Source organism: Ahaetulla prasina, chromosome 6 (genome assembly GCF_028640845.1).
Source record: "Ahaetulla prasina isolate Xishuangbanna chromosome 6, ASM2864084v1, whole genome shotgun sequence".
NCBI lineage: Eukaryota > Metazoa > Chordata > Lepidosauria > Squamata > Colubridae > Ahaetulla > Ahaetulla prasina.
Window position 1 is genome coordinate 53,534,151 of NC_080544.1, and position 19,313 is coordinate 53,553,463.

Consider the following 19,313-nt stretch of genomic DNA (forward strand, 5'->3'; position numbering starts at 1 on the left):
ATATTTAAGAACTCATGGTCAAAATGTTTTCTGTGAATGACCTTTGAATCAGTTAGAATTCTGCTTAGATAACAAGTCCAACAGAGTTTTTTTATTGAATATTATCATAATTATGCATACAATTAAGTAGTACATTTCAAAAACATTTAGTCAAACTAGTTAATGCTTAGAATTCTAGCTGTACATTTATTTAGTAATTATAGTGTAAATATATCTTGAATTTTGGATGTTTTATCTGTGTAAGTTTGAGCTAGCCTTTTCAAATTTTTTGGGGAAATTTAAGTAATTGATTTTCTGAGATTATTTATTAGCTACTTAACAGCTTAAAACTTGGGTGTTTTATGTTGGGTTTTTTTTGCATATGATAAAAAGATTTTGAAGAATTGTTATATGAGAAGAAAGTTGTAAAATATATAATTATTTTTCTTCAGATTAATGATTTCTTCAGGATATGAAAATCTTAAGATAAAGCATGATTTACTATTTTGCAATACAACCTGGATGCTACTATGGTAGTCCGTGCAGTCTGTTCCTTAATACTGTATTATTCCATGAGGCAAGCAGCTGTAGGAAAAATCTGTCAGATTTAGATCTATAATTTAATCAGGGAAGTGGGGTTCATGTTTTGGCAAAAGACAGTAATAGACTTGCCCTACAATAATTTTCACAATCTGTTCTTATAAGACAAAAGAGCAGTTTATCTATTAGTTCAATGGCGTCTCCCTCTCAAATATAGTCTTTAGCACTGAGAACTGCAACACTTAAATATTTTGGGATCTTATGATGACATAATTTGTAAGTATAGTATATCATTCTGTTGCTTATCTTCAGACCTAACTATATAGTGGGAGAAAGTTCAGAAACTGCCCTTCCTGATTCCAAGGATTTATCTTGCGAGCCACTGAGAAGACAATTAATAGCTAACTTGGCAGAACACGTAATGTTCAGTAAGTATTCAGTGTGGAGTTCATTCTGCATTTTCTCTGTCACATTCAACTTTCTAAATAGCAGGGATTTCCTTTTTCTGTATCCTTTCTTGTTTTTTTGTATTAAAATTACATACTTTTTTAATCTGAGAGATATCATTTTGAATAAGTCTCTTTATTACTCATTGTATTTACTGGATTTTAGAATTTTACATAAAATTATAAATTTCCTTTCCTAGAGTGGTTTAATGCCTTCTAGATTGCACCAATATAGGTAGCAAGTCATAACTACTTATAAAAGGTTAATATGTGCATAGCGTAATCTTACTTTTCTTCAACTATTTAACCTAATATTTCAGAATTCAGTTCATTCGAAGTCTACAGTATCTAGGATTTGTATGATATAAAAGGAGCACATTGAATAGTTAAATCTTTTAGTAACTAAGTTTCCATATTTAATATATTCTTAAAATTGTAATACTTTAGTTCTGTGCTTTTCGTGGAGGCAAACCCAAACCATTTAGCTGAAAATATTTTGGTTCTTCCTGTCTTTGAGTATTTTGCCAAAGATGAAATAATTTAACTAAAGTTGATTTTTATAATAGGATCCAGTTCTTCTCCTTAGGTGTCAGATATTATTCACAAAAGGTATAGGAGGAAAAACAAGGAGAAAGACAAAACTAGGCCTCAGTTCTTAAAGTGATAATTTGCAAGATAACCAGCTGGGATAAACTGACTACTGTTAGGCAACAGTTGAGGAAAAGCAAAGACTGGTTTGTCAGCTTGCTTCTATACCCACCCATCCCTTATGCCACAATTCATAAATGTGTCTTTTTATGTGTTAAGACACTATTTTATATCTTTGAGAACTAAACCAAAATGATGCCCAAATTCTGTCTTGTGATTGATTTGATCGAATGCTGATTCTTCACTGTTGTTAAGAAGCTCCTAGCAGTGAGAACTTTGTCAGGTTAAAAAACTCTGCTTATTTTTTATAGGAATTTATATACAGCCCAACTCAAACAACTCCAGGCAGTTTACAAAGTCAAAACATAAACAATCATATCAACAACAGAGCTACAGTACAGTAAATCATTTTCTATTCAAGCGATAACTGCTGGTCGCTTATAAATTCATTAGAAAACCTTTAAAATCATTACAAGTGGCCTAGTTAAATAGCACAATTTTTAACACGTAGTAAAACTTAAATAAGAAATATCTAAGTGTAGTCCCTGGGGTGCAGCATGGAAGTCATTATGAAGAAATAGTATCTTTAGGTCTATGTCTTTTTGAGATAATGCACCCTTTTCCTTCTGGCTCCTCCCCTCCCCCTATTCTATCAAAACCTTATTAACCTTTAAAACAACCATTGTATATCCCTTGAGTAAGCAGTTGTCTGCTCTTCAATCTCTCAAAGCACTTCAACAGCCCCATCACACTTAGATATACACCAGTGCTGTCTTATTCTAGAATTGGGCTTTCCATAACACTCTTCAATCTCTCAAAGACCCATTTGATTCTCCAGTCTTCATCCTAAAACAATAATATCCAAGGATTCATACATGGTTGCTGCCCTACCATAAGACCAGCTTTTCCCATGCCCTCAGAGTTGACAGCAAAACTTTGCTGTCTGTTTTTATCTCCACTCTTCATTTCCACCCTCACCCTTTCAGAATGCCACGTATTTTAATATTACAATGGATTAAAATATTATTTTGGTGCACTAAAATTTAATGTTTATTTTTGATCAATAGATGGTTTTTTGTGCTGCCTTATTGAAAATGCTAATTCAACCGTGAAATACTTCATTCAACCGTGACTGACATTTTATAACTGTTGCTTTCTGAGCCCTTCAGTTGCAATCCAAAGTGCCAGAATAGCTTTATTCTGTTTTGTTTGCTTTTAGCTGCTAACAAATCATGTGCTGTGATGTCAACACACATTGTTGCCTGTTTGCTGCTCTATCGACACAGACAGGTAAGGCTGCTATGCTTTTGCATTCACTGAATAGACTTGCAAAGTGCCAGCAATGCTTAAAACATGTTCTATGCTTTCCTTTCTCCTACTTTATCTAATTTATTTTGTTGAGGGATAGGGTGCATTCATAACTATGTGTAAACTGACTTTGTTTATTGTTTATTCCTATTCTCAGAAATAAGAAAGGACACATATTTAGAGATATTCCTTATCCAGCTCCAAGCTGTACTGAGTCTTGTCTGCTCCCCACCTCCCCTCCCCCCTGAATGTACCAGCTCCTTCATGGGAAAACTGCTGGTTCATTGTAGTCCCATCACAACAGCGTCCCTCTGTTGGCACCATCTCTCACGCAAACCAACAAAATATAACATCCCTGTTACCCCAATATGTGGTTTCAGGACAGGATTCCTAAGTATCATAAATGTGATTTCAGTACTGCCTAGGATTATAACTCTCATTCCTTGGAAATTACTCTAACCAATCCTACTTAGCATTTCTTAACCTGTGATTCAAAGTTGTAATCAATATATCAATGTAATCAATATATACATACTGTTGAGTCTTTCTTTGTGTTTACTAGGGCTTTTCCATTATACTGAAACTATTTGTTTGTTCGTTTATTTAATGTCTACTGTATATTACTCTTCCTTCTCAAATGATTTACAAAATAAATTACGGGGTGGGAGTGAAAGTTCTTAAATAAAACTGTCATAAAAAATCAGTGGCTAAAACAATACTTTTTTTTCTTTTAAATAACCCTGTAATTCCTTGCATTGGGGTAGAGTCTGGGAGACTGAATGGAGCTGAGCATTTACTGACTGGATGCCCTTCCCGATGCCTACAGGGAGCTTGCAACAGATATTTTCTCTGTGCCCAGAGAGAGACAAATATCTGCCGCTACCTGGGATCGAACTCACAGCTTCCTGATGGTGAGGCAAGAGCTCCATCTCTAGGCCACCATGCCGCTCAGCTAAAAACTGTGTTTGTTTTAGGAAAACAAAACTAAAACAAATAAGCTATTTTAAAGGCAGTCTGACCAAGGAATATTTCTTGACCTTTTGGCCTTAGCAAATAGTGGTTTCTGTGGTTTCTGAAAGAAGAATGTGAGCAAACAAAGTTTTTTTCTGGAGAGGCTTGTATAATTGGAGAGCTATCACTTATTTACTTCAATACTTTGTCTAGGGAATTGATCTTTCTAAGCTGGTGGAAGATTTTTTTTCCATGAAGGAGGAGGTCTTGGCTCGGGACTACGACTTGGGATTTTCAGGAAATTCTGAAGATGTTGTCATGCATGCTATCCATTTGTTGGGAAACTGTATAACCATCACAAACACCAGTCGGAATAATGAGTTCTTCATCACTCCCAGCACAACTGTTCCTGCTGTCTTTGAACTCAGCTTTTATAGCAATGGGATACTGCATGTCTTCTTCAAAGAGGCTGTCATCGGTATGTTCTAAAACTGTCCTTGCTCTGACGCCTGAAATACTCTCTGCCTAATGTTGCTGTTTCTATTTAAGAGGTTGAGTTAGATGGATCATGCAGTAATTTAGGAATAAGTTTGAATATATCTTCTTTTTTGCTTCAGCATGTAGTCTTCATGCTTTACTGAACAAAAGGCATAGAAATGGTATCAGTGGGATTCTGCCCAATGTGGTTAGTCAAGAACAACTGGTCCGAAAAGCTGCCAGCCTCTGTTATTTGCTGTGTTATGAAGGAACTGTTTCATTGGTAAGTGTTTGGCTGCAGATTTGTTTGACACATATTATGTTGCTATCACCATATCATTTGTATTATACTACAGTACTGTGCGTGAAATGGAGATGTACTGAAGTTCTTAAAAAGAGGAAATGAAGAAGGGAAGAGAAACAGGTAGCTGCAAGCAGTAGCAGTTTCCCTTTACATACAGAAGTGGCAGACAAGTTTGTTCTCTCTCTCTCTCTCTCTCTCTCTCTCTCTCTCTCTCTCACACACACACACACACACACACACACACACACACACACAATCTCCAAAATGTGACCAGAAAAAGGAACGTTGTTGACAAAGGCGATAAATATAGAACAATTTATTTTACAGCTTAAACCATTTAAAATGGCACTTAAAATGAAACTAGAAAATATTTCAAGCGTTGTTCCTCACTTTTACATACAATTATTATATATGAAATGTACATACTTTAAAATAAAAAGCACATAATAAATAAGATTCTTTAGATTTGATAATGATTCTCTTGTATTCTGAATCCAGTACTAATGCTTCCTGTATTATATGGAGCAGCACCAAATGGATTTTTTTTTTTAAAAAAGTAACACGTTACCCTGTTCAGCAAACTATGATTATTAATTCCTAATAGAGGAAGTGTTCAATGAATGATCTTCCAGCAGAGCCTGGGTAATTTAGATCCAATGGTCTACTAAGTTAAAAACTAATCCATTCCGCATTAGAATTTTTAGCTACGTTGGAATTTGAAGTGTGAAGGATATGTCAAGCATTAAAGCTGATAGTATAACAAGGCAGACTGGAACAAGCTGTGTAAAACAATATACAGCACTAATTTATATAATACATAATGACACATATTGAAGTATGTATGAGTAATAATTTTTCAACCTTCTGGAATAGCTTTTGGGATGAAAACTTTGAGAAAGGAATTCTCAAATATGGGAGAAAGGGAAGTATTTCTAGTTCTGTAATTGTTTATTTTCCTGCTTTTAGTTTTCAATTATGGTGGAATTAAAATAAATGTATTACCTGTGTTTCCTCTGAAATAGGAAATTACAGAAAAATTTACAAGCACTCTTTCACATACATCTGCAGATATGATCTACACATTTACTTTACTATCTGTTTCAGACAAATAACAACTATTGACTTGAAGTAGGAATTAGGAAATGGGAAATTAACAATTCCTTTTCTTGAAATAACTTTTTTTAAAATAAGGAATTGTTGTTCATTTATGCAAGAGTATTCAAAAGCAACAATTAATAGAGACAAATAGCACATTAAAAGAGAATAGTCATGACTGATCTTATTTGTTTTCCTACTTAGCCCTGTCAGCTGTTATGTCAAGTGTGCCATGAAGCAATTGAACAGTTCATACAATATGGAGTTCTTTTAGTAGCAGAGGTAAAATTTTAATGATGTTTTTTATGTCTAGATAATTATTTATGGGCCTTGAACTATAATATTTGGCAACTCTTTATACTCATTGCACTGCAGATATTCTTTTGAAAATTCTTCTTTAGACCAAAATAAGTTTTTATATTTAGTTTTGTATATATAATTTTGTTGTAATCAAGAAAATCAATGCTAACAAAGTGATAATACAGGAATAAAAAGAAGAAAGAACAAAAAATACAAGGAAATAAATTTGAAGAAAAATGGAAAAGAAAATATAAAGTGCTTCTGATATTCTTCAGACTGGTTATAAATACAAAAAAAATAAATAAGATGGGATGAGATGGGATAAGAAAATAAAATAAAAAAGAAAAGTTCTGGTTTCGATTGAATATTGATTTTTAAAATCTTCTGTATCAAAGTATATATTCAGATCCAAACTTTTAAAGCTTTTTTACATATCCATTAAACATGATTAAATATCCCTTCATGTATTCACATTTCTAACAAACACGTGTCTTTATACATTGTAGATATTTTTTTTAGCATCATATACCAATAATACATGCTTTTATAAAAATTCTCTTTGCAATCATAAGACAATGCTAGCCACATATTTCCCCAATGATCCATAACCAAATCTCTAACCAAATTTGTTAGGCCACTTTATGATACATTCTTTAAGCTGTTCTTCCTCAGTTTCAAATTTCAACAAAGATTGTATTTTTTAGCAATTATATATTCAATGCACAATTATATTTCCCTTTTTGAATCTTAACAAAGTTTTGTTAGTTCTCCATTCACAATTATTTGTACTTTCTGAGAAGTTTAAATTGACATAACCCATTTAATAAAATAATCTTGAATGTCCCATATGTTCCAGAAGTCTAAACAAAAAACAAAACAAAAAATACAGTTCAAATTGTTAAGGCCTTCTCTGCACATAAAATAAAAAGAATTTTTAGTAGATAGAATGTTCAGCATTCTACTTAGTAGATGTAAATTAATATTTATTAATAGATACATAAATATCATCATATATCTGCAAGGAATTAAGAATTTAGTTAGCTATTAAATCTGTCACTTTTTTTCCAACATGCTTGTCTGACTCAGTTCTTTTAAACTCAGGAGTTGAAATCAGACATTTGCTTTTTCATTATTGGCTGAATTGTTGCATTGCATATTTTTATTTATGCAATCATTTAATCATTAACTTCAGCATGCATAACGAAAAACGTTAATAACTTCATTATTACTACCGACATTAATCATTTAGATTAAAGCAGTCAAATTTTCTAGAAATTAGTTTAAGGACACTATCCTTATACTGATAGAAGAAAAACTAGAAATTATATTTTGCATGAAGGAGAATTTGTTAAACATAAAGGTTAAACATTAAAGATTTTCTTTCCCTTCCTGTGGCATCAACTACAGTTATTTAGCAAGACAACTTTATGAATGACATAATTTTTGGTGGCACTGTTAGATTCTGTTGAAAGACCTCTTTCTCTCCAAATGCTTGGTCAGTAAGCAAGCGCTGAAACAGGTGGAAGATTATTTTTGTTTTCATAGCGTATATACTGATGACTGCCTGATGAACCTTCTCAGCATCTTCTAAGATTCATATTTTTATTCAGCCTCAGAACATTATCTACCAATATTCCTAGTTTAGATGAAATTTGGAACTGAATATAGTTTTGTATCTTGCTGATTTTTTAAAATACCTATTCTTAAAGAGACCTCAATAACTTCCACATAGGTACCATTTTCTTTTTTTTTCCAACATGCTTGTCTGACTCAGTTCTTTTAAACTCAGGAGTTGAAATCAGACATTTGCTTTTTCATTATTGGCTGAATTGTTGCATTGCATATTTTTATTTATGCAATCATTTAATCATTAACTTCAGCATGCATAACGAAAAACGTTAATAACTTCATTATTACTACCGACATTAATCATTTAGATTAAAGCAGTCAAATTTTCTAGAAATTAGTTTAAGGACACTATCCTTATACTGATAGAAGAAAAACTAGAAATTATATTTTGCATGAAGGAGAATTTGTTAAACATAAAGGTTAAACATTAAAGATTTTCTTTCCCTTCCTGTGGCATCAACTACAGTTATTTAGCAAGACAACTTTATGAATGACATAATTTTTGGTGGCACTGTTAGATTCTGTTGAAAGACCTCTTTCTCTCCAAATGCTTGGTCAGTAAGCAAGCGCTGAAACAGGGGGAAGATTATTTTTGTTTTCATAGCGTATATACTGATGACTGCCTGATGAACCTTCTCAGCATCTTCTAAGATTCATATTTTTATTCAGCCTCAGAACATTATCTACCAATATTCCTAGTTTAGATGAAATTTGGAACTGAATATAGTTTTGTATCTTGCTGATTTTTTAAAATACCTATTCTTAAAGAGACCTCAATAACTTCCACATAGGTACCATTTTCTTTTTTTTCCCAAGCTGTATTTAATTATACTTTCAAAATGAAGAAATATTATTATATATTAGATTAACTATGTGTATGCATGCATATATGTTTCTTTCTGTGTACAGATAGATAGATTAATTTATGACCTAATAAGACAACCAACAGTACAGTAATAAAAATGTAGTTAGTCAGCACACTAGAAGCAACTAAATTAATTTTGGGAAAGGATAAAACGCTTAGCCAAAAACAATTAACCTGGATAAAGTTAAAAGAACAGCTTATATGAAGTCTGTGTTCCGTATTCCAAGTATTAATTATATAGGTTCAAATTTAAAGCATTCCTGTGAGTGCAGTACAGAATTCTTCAGAAGATGAAACTGTCAAACTAAGAAACTCAAACACTAATGTTTATATTTGTGCAAATTGCTATAGAGGAAATCATTTAAAGTTATGGAATTTTGAAAAGTCTGAAAATGCTTCAGGCATTTTTATAACCTAACACATGAAATATACTAACTAGAAGAATGTTTCTATAGTAATAAAGTTGAATTGGTTCCATTTCTATGAAATTCAGTGGCAGGGACTTTCTGCAAACTGATGTTTCCAATGATAGGTAACCTTCCCTTAATTTTAAGGGAAGTGTCCTTATTTTCAGTGTAAACCTTAATAGTGACAATAATGCAAGCCATTCTTTGTCTTTAATTGTGCATTGTTAATCTAGCATTTTTGGTTTATAAATGAGACACATTTCTTTGGAAGTGAATAGTTGGATCTTCCTTTGCTAACGCCTGAAATGACTACAGAAAAACTTTGGTGGTTGCTCTAGAACCATAGCGAACCTATGGCACGCGTGCCCAAGGTGGCACACAGAGCCATCTTTTTGGGCACATGAGCTGTCGCCCAACTCACCTGCAGCTGTGCATGCGCGTATGCCCCAGCTGGTGTTTGGGCCTTCAGTGTGCATGCATGTAATTCAGGGAACCCAGCTGGTCTTTGGAGCTCTCCTGTGCATGTATGCACATTTGTGCATGCGTGCAAGAATAGTGTTTATGCGTGTGCATTGCATGCACGAAAACCACACACGTGCAGATGGTGTGATTGTGCGTGTGAAAGTCACGGGCATGCGCACATGGTGTGTTTGGCACACAGGGCTCATGAAAGCCGTGGGCATGCGCAAATGGTGCAATTGCATGCTCAATGCACAGGGAGAAGCTGCACATTTGCCGTACCACTATCTGTTCGGCAATCAGTGAGTAAAAGGTTCACCACCACTGCCCTAGAATCAAAAGCAGTATTCACAATGAAAAAAACCCCCATGATTCTTACAGTTCTATTTTTCTATTCTAAGCAGGAAGAACAGGAGGATATTAGTTCTAGCCTTACAGAGCAAAACTGGGAAAAGAGTATTCCAGAACCATTGTCTTGGAGAAGTGATGAGGAGGATGAAGACAGTGACTTTGGTGAAGAACAACGGGATTGCTACTTGAAGGTACTAAGTAAATTTGTACGACCAACTCCTTTGTTTCTCTCTCTCTCTCTCTGTGTATGTGTGTGTGTAATTTTTACATAGCATAAATGGATTAAAAGAAAAAAGGAAGAAAAAAGTACAAGAAATGAAAAAATAAATAAAAAATACAAATATACAAATTTATATTTTCATAGTGTCATATGTTTGTATTGTCATACATAATTTTATACAATTTTTCTCTTAAACTGTGACACACTATAAATAATATCAGTTACCACATTCTCTGCTAAGTGTTTATTTCAACTTGTAGGAGCTACTCTTAAGGGTTTTTCACATTCACAGCTGTTCAGAAGTTTTCAATTTGAAAACATATAGCTATCAGACTGACTTTGAGCTTTTTTATTGGAAAACAATATCTCTGGAACAATTAATTTTGGTTCTTATTTAAGACAACTGAGATTGTTTCTAAGAAATAAGCCCAGATTTCTTTTCAGCAGATTTTGAGATACTGTGATTGCCATGTGTTGCTGAATTACAACTTCTAACAATGCTACAATTGTTCTGGATGAACAATAATAATAAAAAAAAAACAATCCCACACACAGTAAAGCAGTAATGGAGTTTTAGTTGATTTTCTCTAATTTTAAACAATAGTTAACCACCTAAGACCAGCCATAATTTATTCCCTAATAAATAATTTATTGCCGTCCTGCAATCTGCAATCTGATAATGTCTGGATTTTAGTGTGTGGACTTAGCATTATTATTGCATTATCCTCTTAGTGATTGTTGTTTTTATTATTCTGCTTTTCTTACTAGGTGAGCCAGACACAGGAACACCAGCAATATATCTCCTTCCTGCAGAAGCTGCTAGGGCCATTACTGGAGGCATATAGTTCAGCTGCCATCTTCATCCATAATTTCAGTGGACCTGTCAGGGAAACAGAGTGTCTTCAAAAATTACACAAATACTTAATATCAAGAACAGAAAAGAATGTTGCAGTGTACGGTATGTCAAATAGATATTTCTGGAGAAGTATTGGATTTATGATTTAATTATATTGTTTTAGATTGGCTTTTTAAATCTATAAATTAACAATACAATATTACCGTTATATTCACAGCTGAGAGTGCCACCTATTGTCTTGCAAAAAATTCAATTAAAGTGTTTAAAGACATGGGGGTAAGTCTAGATACTTATTGCTTCATAATAATTATACCAAACCTAAACATTAGTCCTTAGCATGTAATATAATGTATGTGATCAACTTTACATATTTGTTGTTTAGTGTGTGTGTATAGTTTATATAGTTTTATCAAGAATAAAATGCAAAATGGAAACACAAAAAAACATCCAATATTTGTTGCTTAGTTTTCTAATGTCTTCATTTTTAATCTGAGATTACAGTATAAACCAGGGGTGTCAAACTCACATCCCGCTGGTTAGATGCATCAATGCTGGCCACTCTCACCCCGGGTTGGTGAAGGGAAAAAAGTCATGATGCATCATGTGACAACAACGTGACGCCATGAGTTTGACACTCCTGGTATAAAATGATCAAAATATCAAAGGGCAGCAAAATTTTCAGGTAGTATGGATTCCCCTAAAATAAACCATCCCAAATTTTGGCAACGTTTGAGAAGTTTGAAAAGTTCATGAGCTCTTGCATGATCTTGCATAGGAGCACCTACTGTCTAGAGAGCTCATGCAGGAAAACTAACATCTCATTAAATGTGATGATCTTGTAACACTTTGTCCATTTTATTTTTTTAAATTAATTTTAAAGCCTGTAGACATATGTTACTGTGAGCATCATGTTCCAACCTCTGGACTCTGGTAATTCAAGAAATTAAGCCAAATTATCTAAATTATACTATGTCAAATTATTACTGTGTCTCTGAATATATTTGTTAGATTAAGTGGCCATGTATTTGGAAAATACTCAGCAATTAATCTAACAGGATAAAAAAAATGATTTTTTTTGATGATAAAATGTATAAGCTAAATGTAACATACTTTGATAACTGTGTTAAAATAAGGATTTGTTTATCCAATATTGTCTCAGATTACAACTTCTTTTGCTATTTCAATCAGGAAGAACAGGATCCAATTAGCGTCGATCACCAGGACCAAAGGTTTATTCTTCCAAGCTTTGGGACTTGTGCTGGAGCTCAATGTCAGGGATCTTCTCTCTCCAGAATGTTATACTCCTATTCCAGAATATGACCTATTCTGGAGAGACAGAGTTCCCCGATGATGGGCTCCAGTATAACTCAAAAGCTTGGAAGGATAAACCTTTGGTCCCAGTGATGGACTCAGATTGGATCCTGCAACATTATCCTGGGACACATATCTTTTCCCTCATTTGCAAGGCTAAGAGCAGATCACAGTTATCGGATTTACTTTGACAAGACCTGATATTTTGGCACTAAAACTGAACAAAGTGTTTAGTTTTCCAAAATCATTGGTTGTCTATGTTACCTATATAGAATTAATGCATTCTATGATTGTTAACAAATATGCAATGTGCCTAGAAGTTATTGTGGAAAATCTGCTTCTCTTGCAGGTATTTAAGGAGACAAAACAGAAAAGAGAGAACATTTTGGAACTAAGCAGTACTTTTCTACCTCATTGTAATCGGCAAAAACTATTGGAATTTATTCTGAGTTTTGTTGTACTTTAGAATATCTCTCAACTTCTCCTAGTAGACTTGGACAATGTGATGCAAAGCTTCAGGGTTTGGTTTTGCTTCCATAGTATCAGTAGTGCCATTTTTGGCAAGGCCTTATCTGACCCAAGCCATAAGAAGACAAGTGCCTTCTTACATATGCACATATGGAACTACAATATTTAGAATTCAAACACATTGCTATCATCCAACATGTTCAGTCAATGTTTGCACAAACCCCTGAGTTTTTCCATAAATCTGTATCAAGTATTACAGTTTCTACATTGCAAAGTACTACATGTACTTCAAAACTAACGACCGACAAATGCACCTATCTGCCAGATTTGAACTGCATAAAATAATTTGGATTACTATGTGAACTTTGCAAAAGCTCTGTCAGCATAACTACTTCATTGTATTCAGTACTGTAAATGAATGGTTTTTAGAAAAAAATTGAATGGGAGGGGTTGGGAAAGGGCATATAATATTTTGTTCTACTAATAGTATGGTAACATAGTAAGCAAAAATAGCAAAGTAGTCACCAGGATTTCATTAAAATTAGTTAAACAGCAAACAGCCTGCACAAAGTGTGATCGAAGCAGCAAAATATGAGTATAAAAATGTATCAATCTTTCTAACGTATAAGAATTCAAAATTCATTAAATTGGTGCATTAAAGAAATAGATGGCACAAATTTGTCCCCCAAAGTTCTAAAAGCTTTTCCTGATGAGCATTTAAATTTTAGTACCATGTTTTCCTTCAAAGCACTTGGAACTCAGATGTAAGTCTGGCTTAAGCTATCCCTGTGGTGCTTTTCCAAAAGGCAGCTGACTTCTGAAGAACTGAAGAAGCTTCTTGAATGAGGAGCAAAATGTTTTCAAGGAAAAACCAAGAAAGTCCAGTTGCCTTTTGGAAAAGCCCTTTTGGGGCAACCATGACCTGGATGATTGAGAATCTCCATAGACATCTGGCCTAAGCTCTGTAAATTGATGAAATATCCTAATAAATTGATTTTGGATGGAAAATGCTTTGCTATCATAAAGTTTTACAAGCCATACTGCTGAAACATGACTGATTTGAACTCTAAGGTTATGATGAGAACATAAATTGCAAGCGACTTATTCTTGGTAATCTTATAGAAGGCAATAACTTCTAAACTGGATTACAAAATGAGCTCTACGGGCGCATACACGGTATATCAGGAAAAGCAATAATAAGGCATTTATTTTTAAGAGAGAACTTGTTGCCTTATCCCTTGAGGAAACTTCGCCACTGCAGTGTTAAAAGTATTTCTCAACTTCATTTTTTTTTCATTTCTTATCTGGACTTGAGAAATAGTTCGATTATGATAATCCATGTTTGCTTTTTTTTTTTTTTTTTTTAAATCCATGCCTGAATATTACTAGCAATCCACTGTCACTCGGATTCAGAGCTTCTGGACAGTTTTTATTTGGGGCTACCACACAATTCTTAGTTTATTCTGCATTTTTGAAGCTTGGATTTTCTATAAATGTATATATGAATTAAAACATTTTACATAATGCTTTTCAGTATTATCCTGCAGTTCTGAATGATGGGAACAACTATGCACATTTGTTACCATAAAACAGGTGCTTTAAAACATATTAAGATAAATATTTGAACCAAAGTTGCATCTGATCGATAAACAGCAATAGTGAGGAAACCTGACTTAATTTGTTGTTTTTATGGCAGGATAGCAGCTGAAATGAAATTGTTCTAAATTGTTCTAAAGCTATGTGGGGCAATTAAAATCCATTGTTGCTTGTTTGAACTGTTCATTAAACCTGAATGTATTCTGAATAGCAATTTCTAAAGACTGATGATGGCTTCCAATTAAGGTCAGATAATAGGTGGTTGTAAATAAATAACTTCCTGTAGTTTCACTGTAGTTCAGTAAACATCCATTGTATTAATAGAATTAAGATAGTGTATTAATAAAAGAGAGCCAAGCAATATATTATAAATGACATTTTGCACATTTTAATTAAAATGTGTCTAATTTAAAAAAATGAGGGGCTAGGAATTAGTTTGGACAATAGAAAATAATTGCTAGTTGTCATTTCATGAAGATAACTTATTAACATTATTAAAATGTTCTTTAGTGTTCATTTGAATTGAAGAGATATACAATGTATTGTAACTACTGAATATAAAAATAGGGTTTAAGTGTCATAAGCCGAGATTTTGCATGTGCAGAAAAGTCAATCTGGGAATGTTGTTCATGGGCAGATATCTGTGGCATGGATGTAGCATGCACCTAGCTTGGCTTTTCCATGAAGTTAAAGTACATGGCTCTTTACTGGAAAGCTGCTAAATAGAATGCTGCTTTTGTAGGGTATTATTTTCAAACCTCATGTTCCTCTTCTAAGACAGAATCTGCATTTTTCAATCCTTAAAAAAATGTATGGCTCCTAATTCTGGTTCTAGAACATCCAAAATAGATACTGAAATGCCTATGTTGACAATTTACTGAAAATAATATGGTAATCTGAAGGACAACATTCTATGTATATTTGTTTGTTGTGTAGAATGAATAAAGTTACTTTTCAGGTCTCCAATGATGTTCTAAGATTACACAATTTTTAACAACACTAATATATTCTTAAGTAAACATAATTTAGCCAAAAAATAACATTGACATTATATTTTCATAAATAAAGGGTTGGGGTAGAATTGCAAAACAACAATAACAATAACAACAATAGATATTTATTTCTATTTGTGAAACCTGATAAAGCCTCAAAAAATTTTTTAATATTACTTTTTCCCTTTAACATTCCTTTTGTCTCTTATGTAAGAAGCACAGCTGCACAGTCATTGTATTTTAATAAATAATTGAAACTGTTTTGGTGTAATGTGACTAAGTCTTTAGAGAGCAGAAAAAATATGAGTGCTTCCTACCAGTTCCTGATGTTTTCTGTATCTTGTCTAAGCTTGAGACAGCTGATGATAATCTGTTGGAGAAATTGCTCTGCAGGCACAATCTGTTGGAGAAATTGCTCTGCAGGCACAAAAAATACCATTCACTAAATAGTTAATCACATTTCACTCTTTTACAGTAGGAAAGCATTGGTCTATCTAAAGACACTATGCTTTCTACAACAGTGCTCAGTGATAGTTGATATTCAACTTACAACAATTCACTTAGTGACCATTCAAAGTTACAGCACTCCTAAAAAAAGTGACTTATGACTGTTTTTTACACATGACTCTCGCAGCACCCCATGGTCACATGATCAAAATTCAGACACTTAGCAACTGACTCATATTTATGATGGTTGCAGTGTCCTGGGGTCAGGTGATCCACTTTTGGGTCCTTCTGACAAGCAAAGTCAATGAGGAATCCACAATCATTTAACAATTGTGTTACTAACTTAAAAACTGTGGCAAGAAAGATTGTAAAATGGGGCAAAACTCACTTAACAAATGTCTCAGCAACAGAAATTTTGGGCTTAATTGTGGTCGTAAATTGAGGATTACCTGTATATAAATCCTAAATTGCCACGAATTTAGGGCAGATTAAGGTCATTGCTGACAATATGGTGTAATAGCAGATCCTATTTGAACTGCTTTCCATCTGTCTAGGAGTAGAGCTTCTCTGACCAATTTAGCACTAATTTGTCTATCTTAAGCCAATGAATTAGTTTAGATGGTAGTTCATGAATTAGTTTGGTAATTGAACAATAATTAATTCATTAATTAGTCTTAAGTCACACCAAAAGTAAGAAACTTAAAGTTTAGTGAAACATGACACCTTTTCAGTGTAGGTATAGAAAGAAGACCGGTTTGAACAGAACTTTGGCCTTCAGTTTGGTCAGCATGTTGAAAATAGACTTAATGGTTCAACTGAAGTATGGCTATATACTTCTGGGGAAGAAACTGGCCCACTATTCTCCTGGAGGTTTTCAAACAGAAAGTGGATAGTCACTTCTATAGGGTATGGAATCCAAGTTTTGAGCAAGACGAATGAGATGATTACAAGGTTTCCTCTGATTTATATTAAGGAGATTGATATTGTCAGTCCAGTGATTCTAACATGGAAAAGCAAACAAATAATAATACTCCTATTTTAAAGGTCAGTTCTTATTTAGGATGAAATTAATGCCCAGATTGAGCTTTATATTATATAATTCCTTTTACAAAACATTTGAAGATGCATCCAAGTTTTGGAATGTCATACAAAAATTGTAAGTAGCTTGCTGTGGAAAAATTCCTTGCGTCTTTTCACCAGGCTATTTTTGGATGATTCTTACATTACGTTTGTGTGTATCATGTTCACATATAAGCCATGAGAAAATATTTGAGTGAAAGACTGCTTAGTTAATTCTATTGCCCTGAAATGCCCTGTGATTAAGCATAAACCATAATTTTCTCCTTTCTGTTCCAACAGGAAAAGTGATTGTTCATCAATAACGGATTTCGAAGCCTTTGGCTACATCCATCAAGTTATAATTAATTGGAAAAGAGAGACTTAAGCAGTAATGAAAACACTATTACTGACTATGTATGTGTCAAGCTTAATTTTTATTGATAGTAGATGTACTGCTAGGCTTCTATGTAAATATCTAGCATTCTACAAAGTCATTGGAAGTCAAATTTAAAAAATTCTTTAGTCATTGTGAAATGCAATTTGTCCCATAACGCCATTCTATTAAACAGGATTATGTTCAGTTTCTCATTGAAAGAAATACGGTAGTAACATTATTACACTGGAACTTTTATTCTGGGAAGCCTCAAAAATTGCATAATATTGAAAATGTTGAATATTGAAAACTATGCTTATATGCAGGCTACATTAGGCTGGGTGAGGTATGTTTTATATTGCCCATCCAGCAAAGTACGAATGCTTCTTTGTTGGAGGGGGTCTTTCCGGCCGCCTTGAAAGAGGCAGTGGTGAGGCCCCTCCTCAAGAAGCCTTCCCTGGACCCAGCTGTCTTAGATAATTATCGTCCGGTCTCCAACCTTTGCTTCGCGGCGAAGGTTGTAGAGAGTGTGGTGGCATGTCAATTTCCCGGCACCTGGATGAAACTGTCTATCTAGACCCGTTCCAGTCCGGCTTCCGGCCCGGATACAGCACTGAGACGGCTTTGGTTGCGTTGGTTGATGATCTCTGGAGGGCCAGGGATAGGGGTTGTTCCTCTGCCTTGGTCCTATTAGACCTCTCAGCGGCTTTCGATACCATCGACCATGGTATCCTGCTGCACCGGTTGGAGGGATTGGGGGTGGGAGGCACCGTTTATCGGTGGTTCTCCTCCTATCTCTCCGATCGGTCGCAGACGGTGTTGACAGGGGGGCAGAGGTCGGCCTCACGTGGGGTGCCACAGGGGTCGATTCTCTCGCCCCTCCTGTTCAACATCTATATGAAGCCGCTGGGTGAGATCATCAGTGGCTTTGGTGTGAGGTACCAGCTGTACGCTGATGATACTCAGCTGTACTTTTCCACACCGGGCCATCCCAATGAAGCTATCGAAGTGCTGTCCCGGTGTCTGGAAGCTGTACGGGTCTGGATGGGGAGAAACAGGCTCAAGCTCAATCCCTCCAAGACAGAGTGGCTGTGGATGCCGGCATCCCGGTACAGTCAGCTGCGACCGCGGCTGACTGTTGGGGGCGAGTCATTGGCCCCGATGGAGAGGGTGCGCAACTTGGGCATCCTCCTGGATGAACGGCTGTCTTTTGAAGACCATTTGACGGCCGTCTCCAGGAGAGCTTTCTACCAGGTTCGCCTGGTTCGCCAGTTGCGCCCCTTTCTAGACCAGGATGCCCTATGCACGGTCACTCACGCTCTCGTGACGTCTCGTCTGGATTACTGCAATGCTCCCTACATGGGGCTCCCCTTGAGGAGCACCCGGAGACTCCAGGTAGTTCAGAATGCGGCTGCGCGGGTGGTAGAGGGAGCCCCTCGTGGCTCCCATGTAACACCTCTCCTGCGCAGACTGCACTGGCTGCCTGTGGCCTTCCGGGTGCGCTTCAAGGTTCTGGTAATTATCTTTAAAGCGTTCCATGGCATAGGGCCGGGCTACTTATGGGACCGTCTGCTGCCACCGATTGCCTCTCACCGACCCGTGCGCTCTCACAGAGAGGGACTCCTCAGGGTGCCGTCGGCTAGGCAGTGCCGACTGGCGACACCCAGGGGAAGGGCCTTTTCTGTGGGGGGCCCCACCCTCTGGAACAAGCTTCCCCCAGGACTTCATCAACTTCCTGACCTTAGAACCTTCCGCCGCGAGCTTAAGACACATCTATTTATTTACGCAGGACTGGACTAGAATTTTTTAAATTTTAAATCTGGTTTTAATGGGGTTTTATTTATTTCTATTTTAAATATTCGGCCTATTTAATAAGTTTTTTAAATTGTTGTTTTATTCTGTATATATATATGTTTTACTTGGCTGTAAACTGCCCTGAGTCCCTAGGGAGATAGGGCGGTATAAAAGTGCGAACAAATAAATAAATAAATAAATAAATAAATAAATAAATAAATTTTGATAGAAATAAAAACAATATTTTGGCAATGGGTGGAAAGGGCTATAATTGGAGCCTCGAGAAGAGTAAATGGAATAAAATATGAATCTAATATAATAATTTGAGATAAAATTAAAGTGAGGATGCTATAGGAAATATTTCAGAAAAAGATATGAGAATGATGGCGATATATCAAAGATTGAATTTAAAAGAAATATTTGTGTCTATAAAATGAT

The 19,313-nt window shown here is 35.1% G+C and overlaps 1 protein-coding gene across 2 annotated transcripts in view; it reads left to right on the top strand.

Annotated features, from left to right (window-relative positions):
• GPAM (glycerol-3-phosphate acyltransferase, mitochondrial) overlaps positions 1-19,096 on the top strand; it is a 35,353-nt gene extending 16,257 nt beyond the window's left edge. The window contains exons 13-21 of one of the 2 annotated variants that reach the window (XM_058188426.1): positions 832-947; positions 2,833-2,903; positions 4,086-4,350; positions 4,490-4,632; positions 5,953-6,030; positions 9,810-9,950; positions 10,748-10,937; positions 11,053-11,111; positions 12,496-19,096. In XM_058188426.1, the coding sequence (XP_058044409.1) occupies positions 832-947; positions 2,833-2,903; positions 4,086-4,350; positions 4,490-4,632; positions 5,953-6,030; positions 9,810-9,950; positions 10,748-10,937; positions 11,053-11,111; positions 12,496-12,612 (1,180 nt within the window). In that variant the 3' untranslated portion in view covers positions 12,613-19,096. The remainder of the gene's footprint in view (positions 1-831; positions 948-2,832; positions 2,904-4,085; positions 4,351-4,489; positions 4,633-5,952; positions 6,031-9,809; positions 9,951-10,747; positions 10,938-11,052; positions 11,112-12,495) is intronic. The other variant, XM_058188428.1, reaches the window with a different exon arrangement.
• The last annotated feature ends 217 nt before the right edge of the window (positions 19,097-19,313 follow it).